The 18,346-nt window shown below is 38.9% G+C and overlaps 1 protein-coding gene across 1 annotated transcript; it reads right to left on the reverse strand.

The window, feature by feature from the left end:
* Positions 1–4,473: 4,473 nt before the first annotated feature.
* On the reverse strand, positions 4,474–17,792 carry MYOCD (myocardin). The gene is made up of 11 exons (XM_075846818.1): positions 17,762–17,792; positions 17,118–17,279; positions 14,626–14,804; positions 12,107–12,229; positions 11,031–11,275; positions 10,598–10,745; positions 9,329–10,276; positions 9,071–9,199; positions 6,978–7,100; positions 5,986–6,043; positions 4,474–5,409 (listed from the first exon to the last, which is right to left on the reverse strand). The coding sequence occupies exons 1-11, from the start codon at positions 17,775–17,777 to the stop codon at positions 4,889–4,891; spliced, it is 2,652 nt and encodes an 883-aa protein (XP_075702933.1). The 5' UTR covers positions 17,778–17,792; the 3' UTR covers positions 4,474–4,888.
* Positions 17,793–18,346: the final 554 nt, after the last annotated feature.

The following is an 18,346-nucleotide window of genomic DNA, read 5'->3' on the forward strand; positions in this document are numbered from 1 at the left end:
TAGTTCTGTCGTGATGTGTACAAACAGTGGCACAATATAATCACACTGACAATAGCCATGCAGGGCGGCTCGGGTGAATGGAAGGAATTAGTTGCACTGTTTATAACAATCGCTTTTTTCCCTGTTTTTTTTTCTCTTATACGCCAATTTGAAAATAAATTAAGAGAAAATTTGGGGACCTTCAATGAAAACATTCAATTTATGTTATTGAAGGTGTTTTCCGTGGCTATAACATTGATGGCTAATCCTTAAGATAGGTCAACAATACCTGACTTTTGGGGGTCTGACTTCCGGCACCCTTGTTAATCAACTATTCGTCCCCTTCACCGTTTACCAGGCACAACTCCATTCATTTGGCTGTACCAGATACTATAGCGGAGTCCCATTCACCTGACTAGGACTGAGCTGCTGTGAGTTGCAGTACCAGGCGCAGCCACAAAGACTTATGGCACTGTGCCTAATAAGCAGTGAAGGGAATGAGAAGCTCCAGTCAGAATTATGTTCCCTTCTTGTAGTTGATCGGCGAGGGTGTCGGGAGTCGGACGCTCCTCTATCTTAAGGATAGGCTATCAATATTACAGTCTCAGAAAATATGCCCATCACATGAGCAGGTGCAGCCATTACCATATCGGTTACCAGTGGGGGTGGGGGGGGAGACAGAGTGATTATTTTCCCCATTAAGTGAAATATAGAGCCAGGGAGGCTGAATTACAACAGGAATGAGACCAATCATCAGCAGTGACTATAGGAGTTAGTGCCCCCATGTGGAGGGCCTATGTGGAACAGTCCATGTAATGACATCATACCAGAAGTTCTGGAGTATATATTAAATTATGGTTTTAGAATTCCAAAATTGTATAATTTCTGGTAGGATTTTAATTTGCCAACAAATTTTTGCTTCATTTTTTTGTGCCAAATAGCATTGAAAATTAAAACAAATAAGCAAAATATATTTTTTCTTGAATTTTTTTATTCAAAAACAAAAAGGATTGCATATTTTTTTGCACAAAAGGGCATAATATATTTTACACAAGTTTTGGAAAAATATACAAAGATTTTTTTTTCTTGTTCAACAAATACCTTTAGAAAGTTACATAAAATATATATATTTTTTCTCCATTACAGAATAAGGCAGGAATTTGGAAAAAACATAAAATTCGTTTGGTTTATAGAATTCACATCAAACGCGTCCCCCTCAGTTGGCTGAAAGGGGACACCTATTTTAACGATAATTAAAGGCACATTCTATTCCCCTCAGGAGTTTCTCGGGTCTTGTCAAAGAAATATGAACGCACATATAAATCGGAAGAATTTTTACCCAAAAATCCCAAATTTAGAACGAAAATTAAATTATAAAATAATTTATATAAATATATAAAAGTGTGTATTTTGCTTAAATTATTCTATTTCTCATTTTGAAAGGATTTTTTTTAAAAATAGAATACAAAACAGGATATTTAATAAAGTTTTTATTTTTGAAGTGAAGGTCTAAGAACTTTATAGTAATGATTACCAAATTTTAGAAGGTAATTTTTTTTTTTTTTTTGGTAAAATGCGTTCATTTTCTAAGGCACTTGTGACCGGGTGAAAACTTTACAATTCAAAAGAAATAAAAAAACAAAAAGTAAAATCAAATAAAATAATACAATTTTTTTTTTTTTTTTTAAATGCCTCCGTGGGCACAAATTAGTAAAAATGCATGTTTTCCAATTTTAAAAAATATAACGAAGTTCTAATATCTTTGTTTGATTGTGAGTTTATATACAATTCTTGTTTATATATATATTTGGAAAACTGCATAATTCATAAATTCAAAAGAGGGCAATTTTTTTTGGGATCCTGTGATTCAAAAAATATCATATAAGAAAATTTAATTGTGGGTGGGGGGGGGGGGATCCTCAAACCTCTATAGTGTTTAATTTTACTAAAACCTCTCATCCAAGAAGGACTTGGTCCCCTAAATGATAATATAATGTTCCTAGCATATATTCCAGTAACACCCTGATAGCTAGAATATTTCATTTTGTCCCCTTGGTGATTAAGATTATTTTTGGATTGGAAATTACTGGATATAAACGAGGTCGCAACAAGCAATTTGGTGTATACATTCGAGCAAAAACAGTAATTCATATTGTAAGACACAGCAAACAAAATTGGAACTATTCCATTTTTTACATAGTGCTGGTGGAAAATTTGGAATTTTGAAATGTCAAATATCAAATCAAAAAATGTTGACCGCAAAATACAGAAACAAAATATATGGTAATATAAGATTCATTTATATTATCCTATGCAGTTGTTTTTGTCTTCTTTAAACATTTTTTTCCCATAAAAATAAAAATTCACACACCACAACTGACCACCATATACACAGATAATGGATAGAATTTTTTTTTCTAAAAGTAAAAGATCCAAAATTTTCCAAATAAAAAATTTACATTTTTCACATTTTAATTGCCAAATTTGTAATATACTATTCATTTATCTGTAGTGAAATATTATTTCCCAGGCTTTTAAATGGTCTCTATATTTTTCCCGTTTATCAAGTTTAATATCGTAGAGAAATTTGGATTGGATATCTAATTATACTAATTATAGATGAGTAATAATCAAATATAAAATAAATATGTAACTTATGTGGAAATTGATTTGTTATATAAAGAAATGTTATTAGAACTATTTTTAATATTTTTAGTGAAATTAAATTATATTTTTTATTTTAATATGTAAAAAGATTCTAGGGTCTTGGAAATAATAAATGTGGCCCAAATATTTAAACTAAAATTAAATTGTTTAAATCTGGTGCCAAATTTTTTGTGAAATGGTTCTCATTTTTTAGATGGCCTATAAAAAATAAAAAAAAATAAATAAAAAATATAATTTGGAATTTGCTGTTACTATGCCGCTATAAAGTGCTACTTTTAGATCAGTATGGAATGGCTTTTAAGAAACTTTTTGACATTTTTTTTTTTTTACAATATCGGTGAACATACTCTATAGGATCAGTGCTCAGTGAATGATTTTTGTACAATTTAAAAAAAAAAGTGACTTGAACTTCAGCTACTACGTATTTACAGCATGCAGCCACGTTGTTCCTTTAAAAACCGGTGAACATCACAACTTATATAGTATAAACACTTCTTCCTGTAGGTTACAAAAAGGCCTTTAAAAACATACAAAAACATGGTATATACAGTGTCAAATGTTACAACAATGTGCAGATTTTTTTGTAGGTTATATTAACGTTGTATTCACCCCTTTACAAATACCAAAATAGGGTTGAACACAAAAAAAAATAAAAATGTGTTTTTGTAATTTTTTTTAAATCTTCCAGTAGCAAAATACAAAGTGAGTTTCAACATACTTATCAATCAGTACCAGTTTTAGGGGGCTACTTATACAGTCCCGAAAACAAAACGTATGTACATAGAAGAATACATAGCTATGTCTGCGTGGTTAAATATTTACTCTTTTTGGAATTTACATGTACAGTTAGAATTGGTTGGGTGTAAGGAGTTTTGGACCTCCGATATTTAGGATGAGTATTTATAGTAGTATTGGGCAGTTTGCCGGATAAAACTATGATTGTGACTCAATACTTCTATGACCCAAGTTCTTAATCTTCACAATTAGGCTACTCTAAAAATATGGGCCAATGTTCCCTTCGGGAAACCAGACATAACCCTGGATCTGCCAACTGGTTTAAAGCTTCTAAGAGATTCCAGATTTTAGTTGGAAGAGTCTACCAAAGTTGGTAAGATCTGCTAACAATCTAATGTCTATAGAAGCTGCCTTGGTAGTCCATCGATGTCTGTTGGGCAGTCCTGGATTCAGGTTGGGTTTTACCGGTCCAATCCGGTTCCGCTGAGAGATACGTGGAGCCAGTTGTTCACCTCCATCGCTCGATTGACAATAGAATGTATGTTCAGTCAACCAGAGAGGATACATATCTGCTGGTGGAACGATTGTTTGGCCAACAGTTATGGAATATCTCTGGCCACCTTATACAATACACATGGTGGTTCCAACTTCCCGAATATATCATCATGATGCATCTAATCTTGTGATGCTACCGTTTTTAAGAGGGATATATTTTCACTTTGAGTGGTCTACCAGTTCTTTCAAATAGCTAGATCTATAAATTACATTACCACTTTTCCCCACTGCACTTTTTATAAACCATAATGCAACAGCACCCTCAACAAAAAGAATGAGGACATAACCGTAGTACAGTAAATGAGTGGTACAACCCTTTGAAATGTACATTAGACGGTGTCCAAAATAATACTTTATTATACCACGTCCCACAGTGACTACTTTCCGAAGTTGGTTGCCACTTATAAAATGTCTTGTATTGACAATAATTTTGTCTTTTGGGTCTATTTTTGAATGATGACCAAGAAAATAAAAGGGGGTCTGATCTTGAGAAATGAATGAACACAAGGACCACTCTGTTTTTAAAGTCTATCTTGGTTTCTCTTGGCTGCCTGTTCTGGTAGACTTTCAATATCAAGGACACCATTTTGTTGGGTTAAGGCTGTGATGGCCATTCCTTGGTCTATTGCCCCCAGTTGTAGTCCTCGGACACTGTAAACTCCAAAACTACATACACTATTGTAGGTTTTTGATATTTGCATGATTGTCAAAGGCCAACCAAAACCCATGAGGCCAGGATGCAGCTGTAGTGCTCTACTCCACTAGATCTATGGAATGGAGTGGACTTTTGGCAAATCTAGAGTATTTTTATTTTTTTTTGGTTATTCTTGTCAAAAACGAAGGCTCACAAACATACTGAATGTCCCAAATTACTGAGCTGAATATCGGTAAGGTCACGATTTGACATTTGGCATTGCTTTTTGTTGGGCTGGTCATTGCGTGAGACTGGACTTTACCATTGTTCTAAGTGCAGGTCCATTGCATTATTTAAGTTGAGATCTGTAACATCAAGGAAATCAGTGTTGAAGATACTGGGACCAGATGTGGTGAGTGATCCCAAGCCTGTGGCCGAACTTGGGGGCGTTAAGTCCAACCACTCCATGGTCTCCCAAGGAGATTCAGTAAAACTCAGATGATTGAGGGCATTGCTTTCCACAGATGATGGGGACAATTGGGTCTCCATGGGAGATAAAGAAGTTTCCAAAATTCCCTCAGTACCTTTTCCAGGAAACCCTTCAATAACACGCTCAAAGTGTGAATCCTCATTTCCAATTTTGTGAAGCGGTATTTCATTAGGTCTTCCCATGGGGCTATGAGTATTGAGTAAGACTTCAAGGCGGCCATCATTGGCTGAGCAGTTTTCGTATGGAAGGTGAGAGTTTGACGTGGTCACACTTGGGTTTCCAGTTGACACATTCAGCGGATTGAGCTTCTGCCCACATGACCTCTCATCTTTGGCATTCGCTGGCATTTCTACAGAAATATAGAACAGACATTAAATTTAACCCTAGTATTAAGATGAACTTCAATAATAGAAATGGAGAACCTTTCATACAGTTTCAAGAATATACAACTTCATCCTTGGGCAAGATAAGGCACTCAAAAGGCATAACTGGTGTAATATGGACCCTAAAAGTAATGCGGCCGCGTTCACCTATGACACTTTAACAAGGTTGAATACCAATTAGTTATAAGTGTCCGATAATAATAATATAATCGTAAAGTCTCCCCCTCCTGGGACTCCCAGCGATCCACTGTAATCTGTGGGGAAACCTGGCACCACCACAGGGGAAATTAAGCATTACACAATGTAAATTCATATCAATGTGTCGTCTGAGTAATTCAGGACAGGTCCTCCAGAGCAAGAGACATTCTTTGTAACCACTCTCCACTCTGACCAAGAGAGGAGGATCCTGAACAGAGGACCCCCCTTTATTAACTCAGAATTCCCAAAGAGGGTGTATGAAAACTTTTTACAGGAACAGTTAATGCTGGGCACATTAGACATGGATTACCATTCAGAAACAAGCTGGATGTCCCGATGCTTACCTCCACTTTCGATCAGGACATCAAGAAGTTCATCCATCTGTTGACTCCTTGTGATTTGCTGTAGGATGAAAACATTAAGATGAGGAACAAGAACCATAAAATTCAGTATAGGCAGGGCCGGATTATAGGGAGGGCACAAGGGGCACTTGTCCTGGGGGCCTCCATGAATTTGGGGACCTCCATAATCAACCGTTGGCTGGATCTATCTTTTTCTAGTTATGCCCTTGGCAGTCACTATTTGAGTAGATAGTGTATACACCATTTTCCTTTGGCACTACCACCTCTCCGGAAAAGGGGATGTTTGGCAATCCTATCAGGTGATCCAAATTCTAGTGGTGGGATTGGAGCTCCACCAAATCTTTTGCCCAGGGCCCTCCACCAACCTAAATCCGGCCCTGCGTATCGGAGGGTAAAAAAATGTAATTGTCCACAAACAGATTAATGGCACCAGAGCCTAATGTATATGTAAGGGACCAAAAGACATGTGACCTGACCCCTGGCACACGACATAAAGCCTTCGAATATCACAGGAGAATGAGAGCTCTTGTTGATAATCTATGCGTCGGTAGAGAGTACAATTTTTTTTCCCCTGTAGATCATCATATTATGGAAATGTTATGGGCGGTCTGAAGATCAAAAATATTCAAAAAAAGTTTTGATCAATCCAACAGTTTTGAGTTTTAATACATATTCGGAGCTGCAAAGTGTAGAAGACTGATGCCAAACCATTACAGTTCCTTAGGGAACCATCTAGAGATGACATCATTGGATTCCATGGTGACATTTTTGGACCAGTCGAACAGGTTTTCATGCCAAAAATACTGACATTCAAATGGGGAACTATTATAGTTCAACACGTCCTCCGGTAATTAGGCTCTCTAATATATTTAGTGCAAATCTTAAATTCCAACTTTTTGGGGGGGGGGAGGGGGGGGGGTTATTTTTTTATTTTTAGAACTGCCAAAAAAATTGGCCCCTTAACTTCTTATTACCTGTCTGACTGCATCCTCGTAGGAGGGAAGCTGCTTGGAAACTGACGAGGTTGCATTAGAGAAATTCATGCCTGGGGTGGGAAGCTTTTGACCTGCCTGGGGAGATGGCTGTAAAGCACTTATCTGCAAGTAAATAGATTATATAAAATATTGATTAATTATATGTTTAAGAAAAAAATGTCCTTTTGAAGCGGACAAAAAAAATCCCAGTCCCAGCAAAACATTTTAAAGATCCATGAAGTTGCATGGACTTCATGGACTCTATGCCTGAATGTACATGTATGCCTGCAGCCCCAACTCTTTAGCCCCTCACACTAATCATTGGGATCCCTCTATGCCCCACAGAAGCCTGCCCAGATATCTGGCTGAGGACCTCTCCTACAGCTTTTTTTTTTTTTTTGCAAAATCTCTTTTTATTAAACTGGTACACAAAACATACAAGGGAAGACATCATACGATACAATACAAGTCAGATATCAGGGTTTGCAAAATGAAAACAAAGCAAGAATACAGGTCTTGGGTATCATTACAACTCTTTGAAAATGACGTCAGATAGACATCGCAAAGGAAACAACATCCTCACAATACAAGCTAACCCACAAGAGACCCTGAACTGACATGCATCTCAGTAAGAGTACAAAATAGCTAAGACATAATACAGGAAAATAAGAACATGGTAGTAGCATCCTCCGGTGTCACGCCTTTATGTCACATTGCCACATTACAATGGTTGAAAATATGCAAATAGGACTCAACTTGACTTGAATTTAAAAGGTCTCTTAATTCATAACATGACGTGAATAACAGAATTGTGCTGAGTTGTGAAGACAGTGTTTATGGATATCTTATGGCCCCCCTACCTCCCGGACCAGCCATGGTTTCCATATTTTCAGATATCTCTCCCTTGAATGGTCTATCCAGGCAGCCATTTCCTCCAATCTACATATCTGCTGCATTTTATCTAACCATATCTCCACCGTCGGTGGGTTAGACTGTCTCCAAAAGGTAGGCACTAGCAATTTAGCAGCAGAGATCATGTGGGTCGGAAGACTGTGTACAGATGGCGTAAAATCAGGTATTGGCAACCAGAGTAGTATCAGTGCTGATGTTAGTGTAATATTTGTGGAACAGACAGAATTTATTATTTTTTCAACCCCCCTCCAATAGCTTAATATCTTGGGGCACGACCACCAGATGTGAAGGAAGGTGCCCGGACCCTCTCGGCACCTCCAACATAAATTATCAGAGACTAAACCTATAGAAAATAGGAAGTCCGGAGTTCGGTACCAACGTGTTACCAGCTTGTAGGAATTTTCTTGTATACGTACACACTTAGAAAACCCCTGAGCGGCTTTCAATATAAACCCTACTTCCTCTTTGGAGAGAGACAAGCCCAAATCCCTTTCCCATTGTCTCACAAAATGAGGTTTTTGCGAAGATGTCTCCAATAGAATGCCTTTATACAATTTAGACAGAACTTTAGACGGGGTGGCCGGTAATAATATGTAATTTTCTAGCCAGGTCGGGTCTACTTTTAATGGAGGTGATTGAGCTTTGAACATACCAATGGTAGTTGTATAATCTGCCATTTGTAGTGCGTTTGGTTGCTTCAGATCCCGTCCCTTAAAAACCGATTGCAAGTCGGGCGGCCCATCTAGTTCCCACAATTCAGATACTTGTACCTTATTTAAGCACCTCCAAAAATCCGCTGTTCTATCGGACGGTCTACCCAAATATGAGGGCAAGACACTCAAAGGAGCAAGAGGCGAGAGGAGCTGTTTTGACATATTCAAGGCTTTTGCCGTGTGGCACACCCTCTCCTACAGCTTGACAGTTGACCTCATCCTCTGAATATTTGGTAGCTACCGATCCAATTTAGGTAAAAAAGGTCCAAACTCCAGAATGCTCACCATGACAACATCCATGTCTCAGAACGCTTAGCAAATGTCGATTTTTTTTTTCCAAGCATGAACAGACCATGAAATATTTTTAAGGTTCTCTGTAAAAACCATTCTAATGTTATGCCGACTCAATGGTGCCAATATACAAAGATTTTTCTCAACCAGACGATATACATCATGTCAGGTACTTACCTTTCCTAAAATGGATGGACTTTTTGGTGGGACTCTGTCTTTCATACTCTGCTTGTTTTCCGACTGCTCAATGTAAGATGGCTGTAAAGTGTTCTGGTTTGGAGAGAAGCAGACGGAACTCCCAGTATTCTGCAAGGTCGAAAGATAATACTTCATTAAAATTTATGACAATCGAAAACCCAACATATCTACGTAAGATATGGACTCCCTTGTGGGAGAACATTTCTCACTCATCTTTTTAGTAAGGATTTCAGGTACCTGTGTTGTGTGAATACGATGGTTGACTTGTGGTGATACACTACGTGTGTCTCCTTGTGAGCTTGGAGATACAGGCAACAGGTAGTGGTTATTGGGAGATGGGGGTAAACTGATGTGCTGTGGGCTATTTGTAGTTCCAATGGGAGAGTGTTGTGGAGAACATTGAGGACTTAAGAAAGTGGAAGACATCATGGAATTTGGATTTGAAGCTTCCATGCAATGGTTGTTCATCAGGCAAGGCATTGGTTGTGTTGTACATGAGCCATGTTTTTCAGATACATTGTTTGCCTGGGTTTTTATAGTCATTGGCTTAGATGCAAAGGGACAGCTGGATACATTTTCTTGTTTGATAGGCACTCCAAAAAAGTGTTGAGATGGAAGTGTCTTGTCGTGAGGGGCACAATTCCCTTTTCGTTTTTGTAGTTGCAGCCGAAGTTCCTCAACTTGTCTTTGCTCTTGCTGGAGCTTCCAGGTCAACTCATTGATGACCTTCTGCTTCTCCACTAACATTTTGTCTTTCTCAGCATCCATGCCTTCCAGTTCTACTTGGTAGCTACCACTGTTGATGCTGCTCATTAGACTTTCCTCAGCACTTAGGTGGATAGGGGAAGGGTGTAGACCAAACTGAGGAGAAGACATTGGTCCATCACTGAAGGTATCCGGTAAGGAACCATTAACAGAGAGGTCTGAAGAGGCTGGAGATATTGGTGGGGTGGAACTGGTGCTACCAAACTGATAGAATCCGTTTGATATGACTCCGCCTGATGGGTGCGATTGAAAGCTTGAGTTATTTGGAGTAACAGGAAAGGTGACTGTTGTGATTTCACTAAACGTTGGGACAGTATTCCCACTGCACTCCTGGAAGGGTCGTAGTCGCTCCATCAGGGATGTCTTTGTACCAGACACGGGCAAGCCACGTAGTCTTAGCTGTTGCCTCAACTCTGAAACCTTTAAAAGAAAAAAACCCATTAGAAATAAAAGATGTTATGGTGCATCAGATGCTTCTTAAGCTTTCATGTAACATTTGGTGTAGCAGGTAGTGCCCAGATAATATAGTAAGGTGCCCAAATAACACTGACAGACAGCTGACTAAACATCACTGCCCAATGAAACTAGGGAACGTAGCTGTATCTCTAGTGTGGGACTGGAGGGGTTTGCTCTGGTGCCCAGGCCACAAGCACCAGTGACTTCCCCTTCAGTAGTAACAAGTCTTGTGCCCATTTTCTCGACCAGCCTAAACCCTTTTTGTTAGTCAACCCAAAAACTTACTTTCAAATCATCCAGATTAGAGGGCAGTAGACCTGGTTTCATGGAGGACATATTTGATTGACCAGAGAACGTGGTCTTAACGGGAGACAGAGCAGGACTGTGAATCATAGTCATGTTGGAATTCCGAGTCATTTGCTCATTCTGCTGCCTTAAAAACACAATAAAAAAAAAATAATTACAAAAAGTGAATTCAATTACATTTCTATAGAGGCAAAGTTAGTTCCTTCAAACCACCCGTGGTGGCCCATACATTACGATCTAAACCCACAATTACAAGAACCAGAGTTTTGAGACGTGTCCTGGGAAGTAGGACCTTAATGGACCACCGAGGTTCTAGACCACTGACTGTAAACATTTTTGGTCTATGACAACATTATTCAATAAATGTACAGATCTCCATACAGAAGGTCGTTGGGATGAAGGCAATACATACTTGAGATGTGAGTGGTGCATGCCCTGGTAGTTGAAGTGTTGCTGCTGCTGTTGACTTAGTATTTGCAGCTGAAGAAAGAGTTGTTGCTGTTGCAGGAGCCTGGCGTAAGCAGAGTCCATAGGTGGAGGAGACTTCTCAGCCTTTTGGTCCGGAGGAATGTACTGGTGATATTTTAGCTTTTTCACCTTGGGCTTGATGTCTTTAGGTTTCTTGTGCCGGTTTTTGGAATCTGTGGTCGGCTTGGTCTGTTGATTCAATACAAGAGCAGAAGTTAGTGTTGTAAAGCTATGGAGTAATTTAGGTTCCTCAGTAGTTAACGGATATTTTCACACAGAGTATATACCATAGAGACAATCAGTGGGGCTGCTATGTGGCCCCTGGACAGAGGGGATTTGCTATTGGGTATGAAAAACCTGTGCAGGACTAGACTCTCCAGATGAACCGCATTACTAGCAAACAAGGGGGCGACCAAGGGTCCTGGAAAGGGCTTGTCTGTCCTGGGTGGCATTGTCCTTAAACAAAGGGGAGAAAGGGCCATCATGGCACGCCAGGCACCACAATGGGACCCATTTTGATCACTATTGTGGCGACCGATTAAACCAAATAGAGTAAATAGAGGGGGGGGGGGGGTCCTCTGTTTAGGATCCACATCCCTTGGCCAGAGTGGTAAGTGGTTACAAAGAGAATTTCTCATTCTGGAGGACCTGTCAGGTCCATTACATTACACGGGCAACACATTGATATGAAAGGACACTGTGTAACGCTTCATTTGCCCTGTGGCGGCGCTGCAGGGAAATTGAATACTTACTGCCAGGTTTCCCCCAGATTACAGAAGAATCCCAGCAGGGGGAGACTGTGGGATGTTCTGATTGTCAAGAAACCAGTCTAACAAATGGGGGAACCCATTTTTTTTATTAGAGACCAACTGATCAATGGAGGACTTTAGCATCCCATGAAAGCCCACCATCAAACATCATCACAAGCGTCAAGAGATCATCTGAAAGATCTGTCCAAGAGATCGAAAATAAAATTTGGAACGTTCCTCATAAAATAATAGAAAATGATTGATTATTCACCTTTACTGCTGCAGAACTCGGTGCCACATGTCCGGTTGTAGACATCTGGCTTTCTGGGTGCAAGGAACAAGGATGACCTTGGGGGGAGTTGTCATCTCGTGGGTCATTTTCTGGTGTATGATTCTAGAGTAAGTGGAGAAAACGTCTTAGTTTAGATACATAGATATTTTTTCTCCCTCTCAACGAGACACCAGACGTTCCAGAGCTCTCAGACCCTGCACCAGGATGAGAGATAGAAAGTCCAAGATGACGGTAGATTAAATGGGGTAGAGATTTATGACGGTAGATTTAATTTCATATTTTCAAGATTGTTGCCAAAAAAACAAAAATTAAAAAAACTAAAAATTCATAGTTTTCAAAAATCTTAAATCAAACTGATATCTATGAAAAAAAACAAAAAAAAACACAATGACCTATTAGTAAATTATGACTAATAGTTTTTAATTTTTTATATTTTTCTTTTTTAAATTTATTATTCTTTCACTTTTATTTTAATATTGGAAAAAAAAAATTGGAAAATGTAACCATCTTAATTTTAGTATTTTTTTTTTCATTATTTTTTTTAAATAAAAAAAATGAAAACAGCTTTTAATAATGGAGCGGAGGTTTATTACGGCACGTTGTAAAGCGCTGAGTAGGCCTGGATTGAAATTTCACAACCGTTTTCCAGCACTATAATATATAACATAATAGAGTAATCCTTGAGAGTTGTTAAAATATGATCCGGATACCAGAATGACAGAGGTGACAATTCTTTAATCCATTCGGTGTCTGGAAAATGACGTGAGAAGATTCCAAGTTTAAGCAGACTCCAGGAGCAAGCGCTCCGTAAACCTGAACTTGGCAGGCGCCAAACATTAAATCTCCAGGGAACATTTAATTTAAATCAGGATATCTGGAAATATCGTCTAGCTACGGTTACGGACAGGATATTTCTTAAGGGAAATTTAGAACCAATATTTCTGTAGCTCAAATATATTTTTAAAACTAAAATCTACCTGTAGTCTCGAAGGGTACAAAAATAAATAAATCGTATATCTGTAATTTTTTATTTTTGAGACCGCTATCCGGGTTTATTTAGGGTGTAAAACACCCAGTACATTCATCTCAGTTGCCATTGTGTAATTTGCAATATTTTGTGGACTGTCCAAAAATAAAATAAAAATTAAACAATCCATTAAAAAAATTCCAATAATGTTTATCCTATAAAATAATTATAGATTGAATTAAAAATGAAAACATTTTTTAGCCTCATTCTATAAAAAGATTAAAATTGATTAACTAATTAAAATACTATTTTTAACCTCATGCTGTAAAATATTCCCCAAAAGGCTTCCCTGAAAAAAAAAAAAATAATATTGTATGCAAACAGTTTAAAAGAGTCTAAAATTTCATGTAGAAAAATATTTTACAAATTCTAGAAAAAATAAATGATGGAAGTTAAATCAACAGAAGATAGATATATATTTTTTTTTTTTTTAAACCAACCTTCTAAAAACCTCAAATCACCATGTAGGTCATAAAATATTTTTTTGTCTAAAAGCCATAATAGCCAAGTCTGTGAACGTGATGCCCTCACGACAACCAACGAGCCTTCGAGACCAATCGTATTTTATTAGCGATCTGTAATTAGACACAGCATGCAGACAATACCTTGGCTGCGTGCCCTGAGAGCTTGGAAAATCGAGGGTCGTTATGCCAAGTACACAGTGTTACAAAGACAGAGGAATGAGGAGTAAGTAGTCCCATGCCAAAGTTCTGTCGTATCTTGGGTTAACAATCCCTCTGTATAACCCAACGCAGAACATTACTATCTTCTTAAGAATTATAACAAGATGGAACGTCTACCAGCCCTGCCTAATGTCAGTAAGGTGGACACTCTAAACAAAATCATGACAAATTAATAGGTTCCACCACATGGAAGGTCAACGCTCAACGTATTTATCACTCTAACAGAAGGCGAATTTATAAAAATTAATGGTGGATTCATACGAACATATCTAAAAGCGAATTCTACCTACGGCCTGATATTGACATGTTCACTTTGGATCCTGTCGATCCATGGATCTCGGAGTATTATATCATTTTCTTAGTAGTACATCTGGCTAAAAGTATGTGGACCTCTGACTATCGCAAGCATACGAGCTTGGTGGACCATCCCATTCCGAAAACCATGGGCGATAATATGGAATTGGGCCCCCTTCTGCGGCTAGAACAATCTCCACTCTTCTGGGAAGGCTTTCCACATGACTTTGGAGTGTGTCTGTGGGAATTTTTGCCCAGATAAAAGAGCATTTGTGAGGGTGGGCACCGAGGTTGGGTGAGAAGGTCTGGCTCGTAATCTCAGTTCAATTTTATCCCAATTTATGGTGACAAGCAAACGGCAAACAAAAATCCAATCCAAGTCATCCATTTTACGATTACGGTCGATAGAATTTATTATGGCCGACTACCGCCGGATGTCTACGGTCACCATTAGATTTGTACACAATATGTTTAAGATTGGACAGAATTCCTACCTGTACTGGACCAGAGTCTGGAGAACTTGTAGCGTCCATATTTTTGGTCTCTTGCGGAGATGAAGAAGAAATTCCCTGAGAGTCATTGCTTCTCTCTTGATCAGGGGACAACTCGTCATTGCTGCTGTCTTCTTCAAAAGCAAAGGCGTCCACGGGCTTGGAGTAATTTGTTGCATTGCCTTCAAAAGAATAACCATAATCATCAGAAACCATGTCAAGTGATTACTGTATTATAAGGAGTCAAGAACAAGAACTTTCCAGAACCCTTTCAAGCACTTGACCCCCTGGGGTGGAGAAGAATTTCTGGAGCACTGGACGTTATCAATGTGGAGTCGGATGACTAAATGTAGACAAATGTTCCGGTTGCAAAAACGAACCTCTGGCATGAATCACTTCCCTCCCGAGACCTGATAAAAAGTGATAACTGGGGATACTAAACAGAGCTCCTAATCTACAAGCAGGTGCAACTGACCCAGATAAACGTCCTGTAAGTGACATTACTTAGCTATAGTCTGACAAATTGGTGGAAGCAAATTTGAGCAGCTTGAACTGAAGTTATTTTTGTCATGGGAGTTGTGTGGTCTTCTACTGCCCTTTATATAACACGGCCTGTGACAAGAACATCGGTGGCCAGTTCCAAAAATTATATGGGGTGGTAAAATTCAAGACGATTTGGACACAATCTACGTGGTCTCACTAAAATGGATCTCAATAGATGTATTTCCTTGAAGGCAAATTTTGGCATTTTTGGTTATCAAATATTCCTGAAGGCCCGATGAAATTTCATGGTAAAAAAACCAAAAACGTTTTTTTATAGTATTTATCGTGTTAAAGTGATAGGATAAGATCTATTTTGAGACTTCTATCTGGGGATACATTTTTGGGGAATGGATTTCGAAAAGTTGCACTAAGAAGTCAGCCCACCATGTCAACCCTCTTTGGTATGATCAGATCCCCCTAAGTAAGAATGATAGGTTTGGAAACCATGATTTTTATCAGCCCCAGTGCAACTAGAAGCTGGGGGATAACACTTCCTCGGCACTCTTGAAGAAGATGGAAAGCTCAGTTGACCCTTGGTTTGAGCATACTGATAAGATCTTAGATATGGACTCATTCAAAGTTCCGCACAATATTAGAGGGTGATAGTTATACAATCTAGTTAGTGCCATCACAATATTTTTTATGATATGGCCAAAAGCATCAGTCCAGGAAGGGTTTCCGAAAACCATGTGACCAACTTGAAGCCAATCCAGGTTTGCCGAGTGGTTTCTCTGTTCATTACAGTATCCAAAAAGAACAGAGTTGTTCCTCTCCATCTGCTGGTGTAGACCACCATGTCAGGTAGTAATGTGACCCACGGCCTTCTGCTCCTGAATTAAGCTCCATTTTGTCCTCGTAGATGGAAAGCTACGAGTGCTGACAGGAAGCTGGTAAATGGGCCTATGATATCAGCCCTCAGCTATGTTCCAGCTGAGAATGCAGACAAAGCTGCCCTTGGTTTTGAAATTATTAAGGTTTTGGCTTCTTCCACTTGACTCAAGTCGGGGAGATTACGTAAATAACTTGACTGCACTTTGCAGTGTCTAAACATTTTATCTGCAAGAGGTTAAAGCCAGATGATCCCACTTTATAGGTTTGGACCAGTAAAGATTTAATACCACCGGGACAGTTTTAAATCATTATACTAAAAGAAATGCTGTTCGCAGTCCAAACATCTTGATTGCCGAGACTTATCGTCATGAACGAATCTACCATCTAATGCCAAACATTTCTACTACTCAACACTATAACAATCTTGTGCGTATTGAGCTCCTCTGGACTCCAAATAACTTCTCACGTGGCTTTGTGGTGGTAACCAAGGGGCAGCCTAACCTTTGAAATACAATAATATTACTCCAAAATATCCCTGAAAGAAAGGATACTAGATGGTAACATCTGCAACGTCTAGAGGTCCTCAGCATCACCACTTCATTGCAAGGGACAAGTTTCGGGAGAAACAAAATCTAGAGATTGGACTTATTCAAAGTCTTTGGAACATGGGATGAGACGTTTAGAACATAGGTTCTCAACCTGTGGATGTTGTACCCTAGGGGGTAAATTCTGTGTCTCTAGGAGATCCTCACACTATAGTCATGCTGTGCTTTTGATATATCCTTGGGGGTACTTGGTTAAGAAACATTGAAAAACACTGGTTTAGAACATGAAACCCTAAAGACCATTAATGGTCTTTTAAGTTGACCTCATTTGAAAGGTGGGACATCAGATTTCTGAAGACCATTTATTTGATATTTTGGGAGGAGTTGTTTGGAACATTTAGAGCTTTAGTTCCCTGACAAAAATGCTCCCCTCCTGGGGAACCCCTAGAACTACACTGACCATAAATGGTTGTTGCTGTCTCCTGAGGAACCCAAGGGCACAACCAAACCCTGGTTGGAAAAACTGATCTAGACTTTCGACTGATATCAAGATAAAAATATAAAAAAACGGCTTACCTTTCATGGCCTCTTTCACAGTAGTTTCCAGAGGAATTATATTCTTTTCCACAAGTTCTAAAGGGCCTGGTCTGAGGGCAATCCTTTCATTGAGGTCATCTGCAAGTCGAGCCCGTTTCAGTTTCATCTGGGCAGCCTGAGCTGAATCCTCAGCAGATGATTCTACAATGTTAGCAAAGGTCAATGTATGTTTTATGCAAAATAACCCACTGAGCCAATGCTGTGCAGTGTCAACTGAGTTAAAGGGGTGGTCTCATCTACATTTGAAGAAGAGATATATTGTAAATATGTCCTTGCTGATGTACATGATATGCCTGTCAATTCTGTACAATGGTTCATTACCATGTTATTAGATTTCAAAGATTGTCGTTTTGAATGAGACAAATCTTATGTATATGAGAGTTTGGGGCGCTGTTGCCCTTAAGTCTATGGAAACTAGTTGTCACCGAATGTGGTGGAAAGTGGTACTGCAAGATGGAAATAGCATTAAGGGTTCGGAAAAAAAGCTTTACTCACACGAGGAAAATTAAAATAAAATTTCTATACAAGGTGAAAAATCTTATGACAAGATTTTTTATTAAGTGTTCAAGCGGTTGCCATGGGCAACACGGAATATTGTGTAATACGGCCCAAATTAAACTTACCTTGTATAATGTGCATATTAATTGGATCAGAGTTTTCTGGCCGGCTTCTGACCTTGTGCTTCAAATATTCTTCACTCTACAAAAGAATAAAATAAAAAACCTATAGTGCATATAACAATACATTAACCAAAAATGGCCGGAGAACATCATGTGACATACGAAGGCGTAAAATCAATATTTGGAATATTTGGACCTCTACTGATCAGCTGTAATCTGTGGAGGAACCTTAATTTTACTGTAGCACCACCACAGGAGAAGGGAAGCATTACACATTGAAATCAATTGGCTGTCTGTGTAATACATCGGACGTGCCGGGTCCTCCAGAGCGAAATACGATCTTTGTAGTTGCTCTCTGCCCCAGTTTTGCATGACAGACCCCCCTCTAACCGGACAACCCTTTAGTAACATGAAAGAGTAATATAACGGACCGGTAGAACGTCTTGTAATTCTCAGGTCATAGATGTCAACCTATTGGCCTCAGATCACATTCATGATCTTACGGTTTTCACCTCTATTTAAACTCCAGCAGGTAAAAATGTAATGATTGGTGGAGGACGATTCAGTGAGAAGAGCTACTCTGCTTGT

The sequence above is a fragment of the Rhinoderma darwinii genome, chromosome 13 (genome assembly GCF_050947455.1).
Source record: "Rhinoderma darwinii isolate aRhiDar2 chromosome 13, aRhiDar2.hap1, whole genome shotgun sequence".
Taxonomy (NCBI): Eukaryota; Metazoa; Chordata; class Amphibia; order Anura; family Rhinodermatidae; genus Rhinoderma; species Rhinoderma darwinii.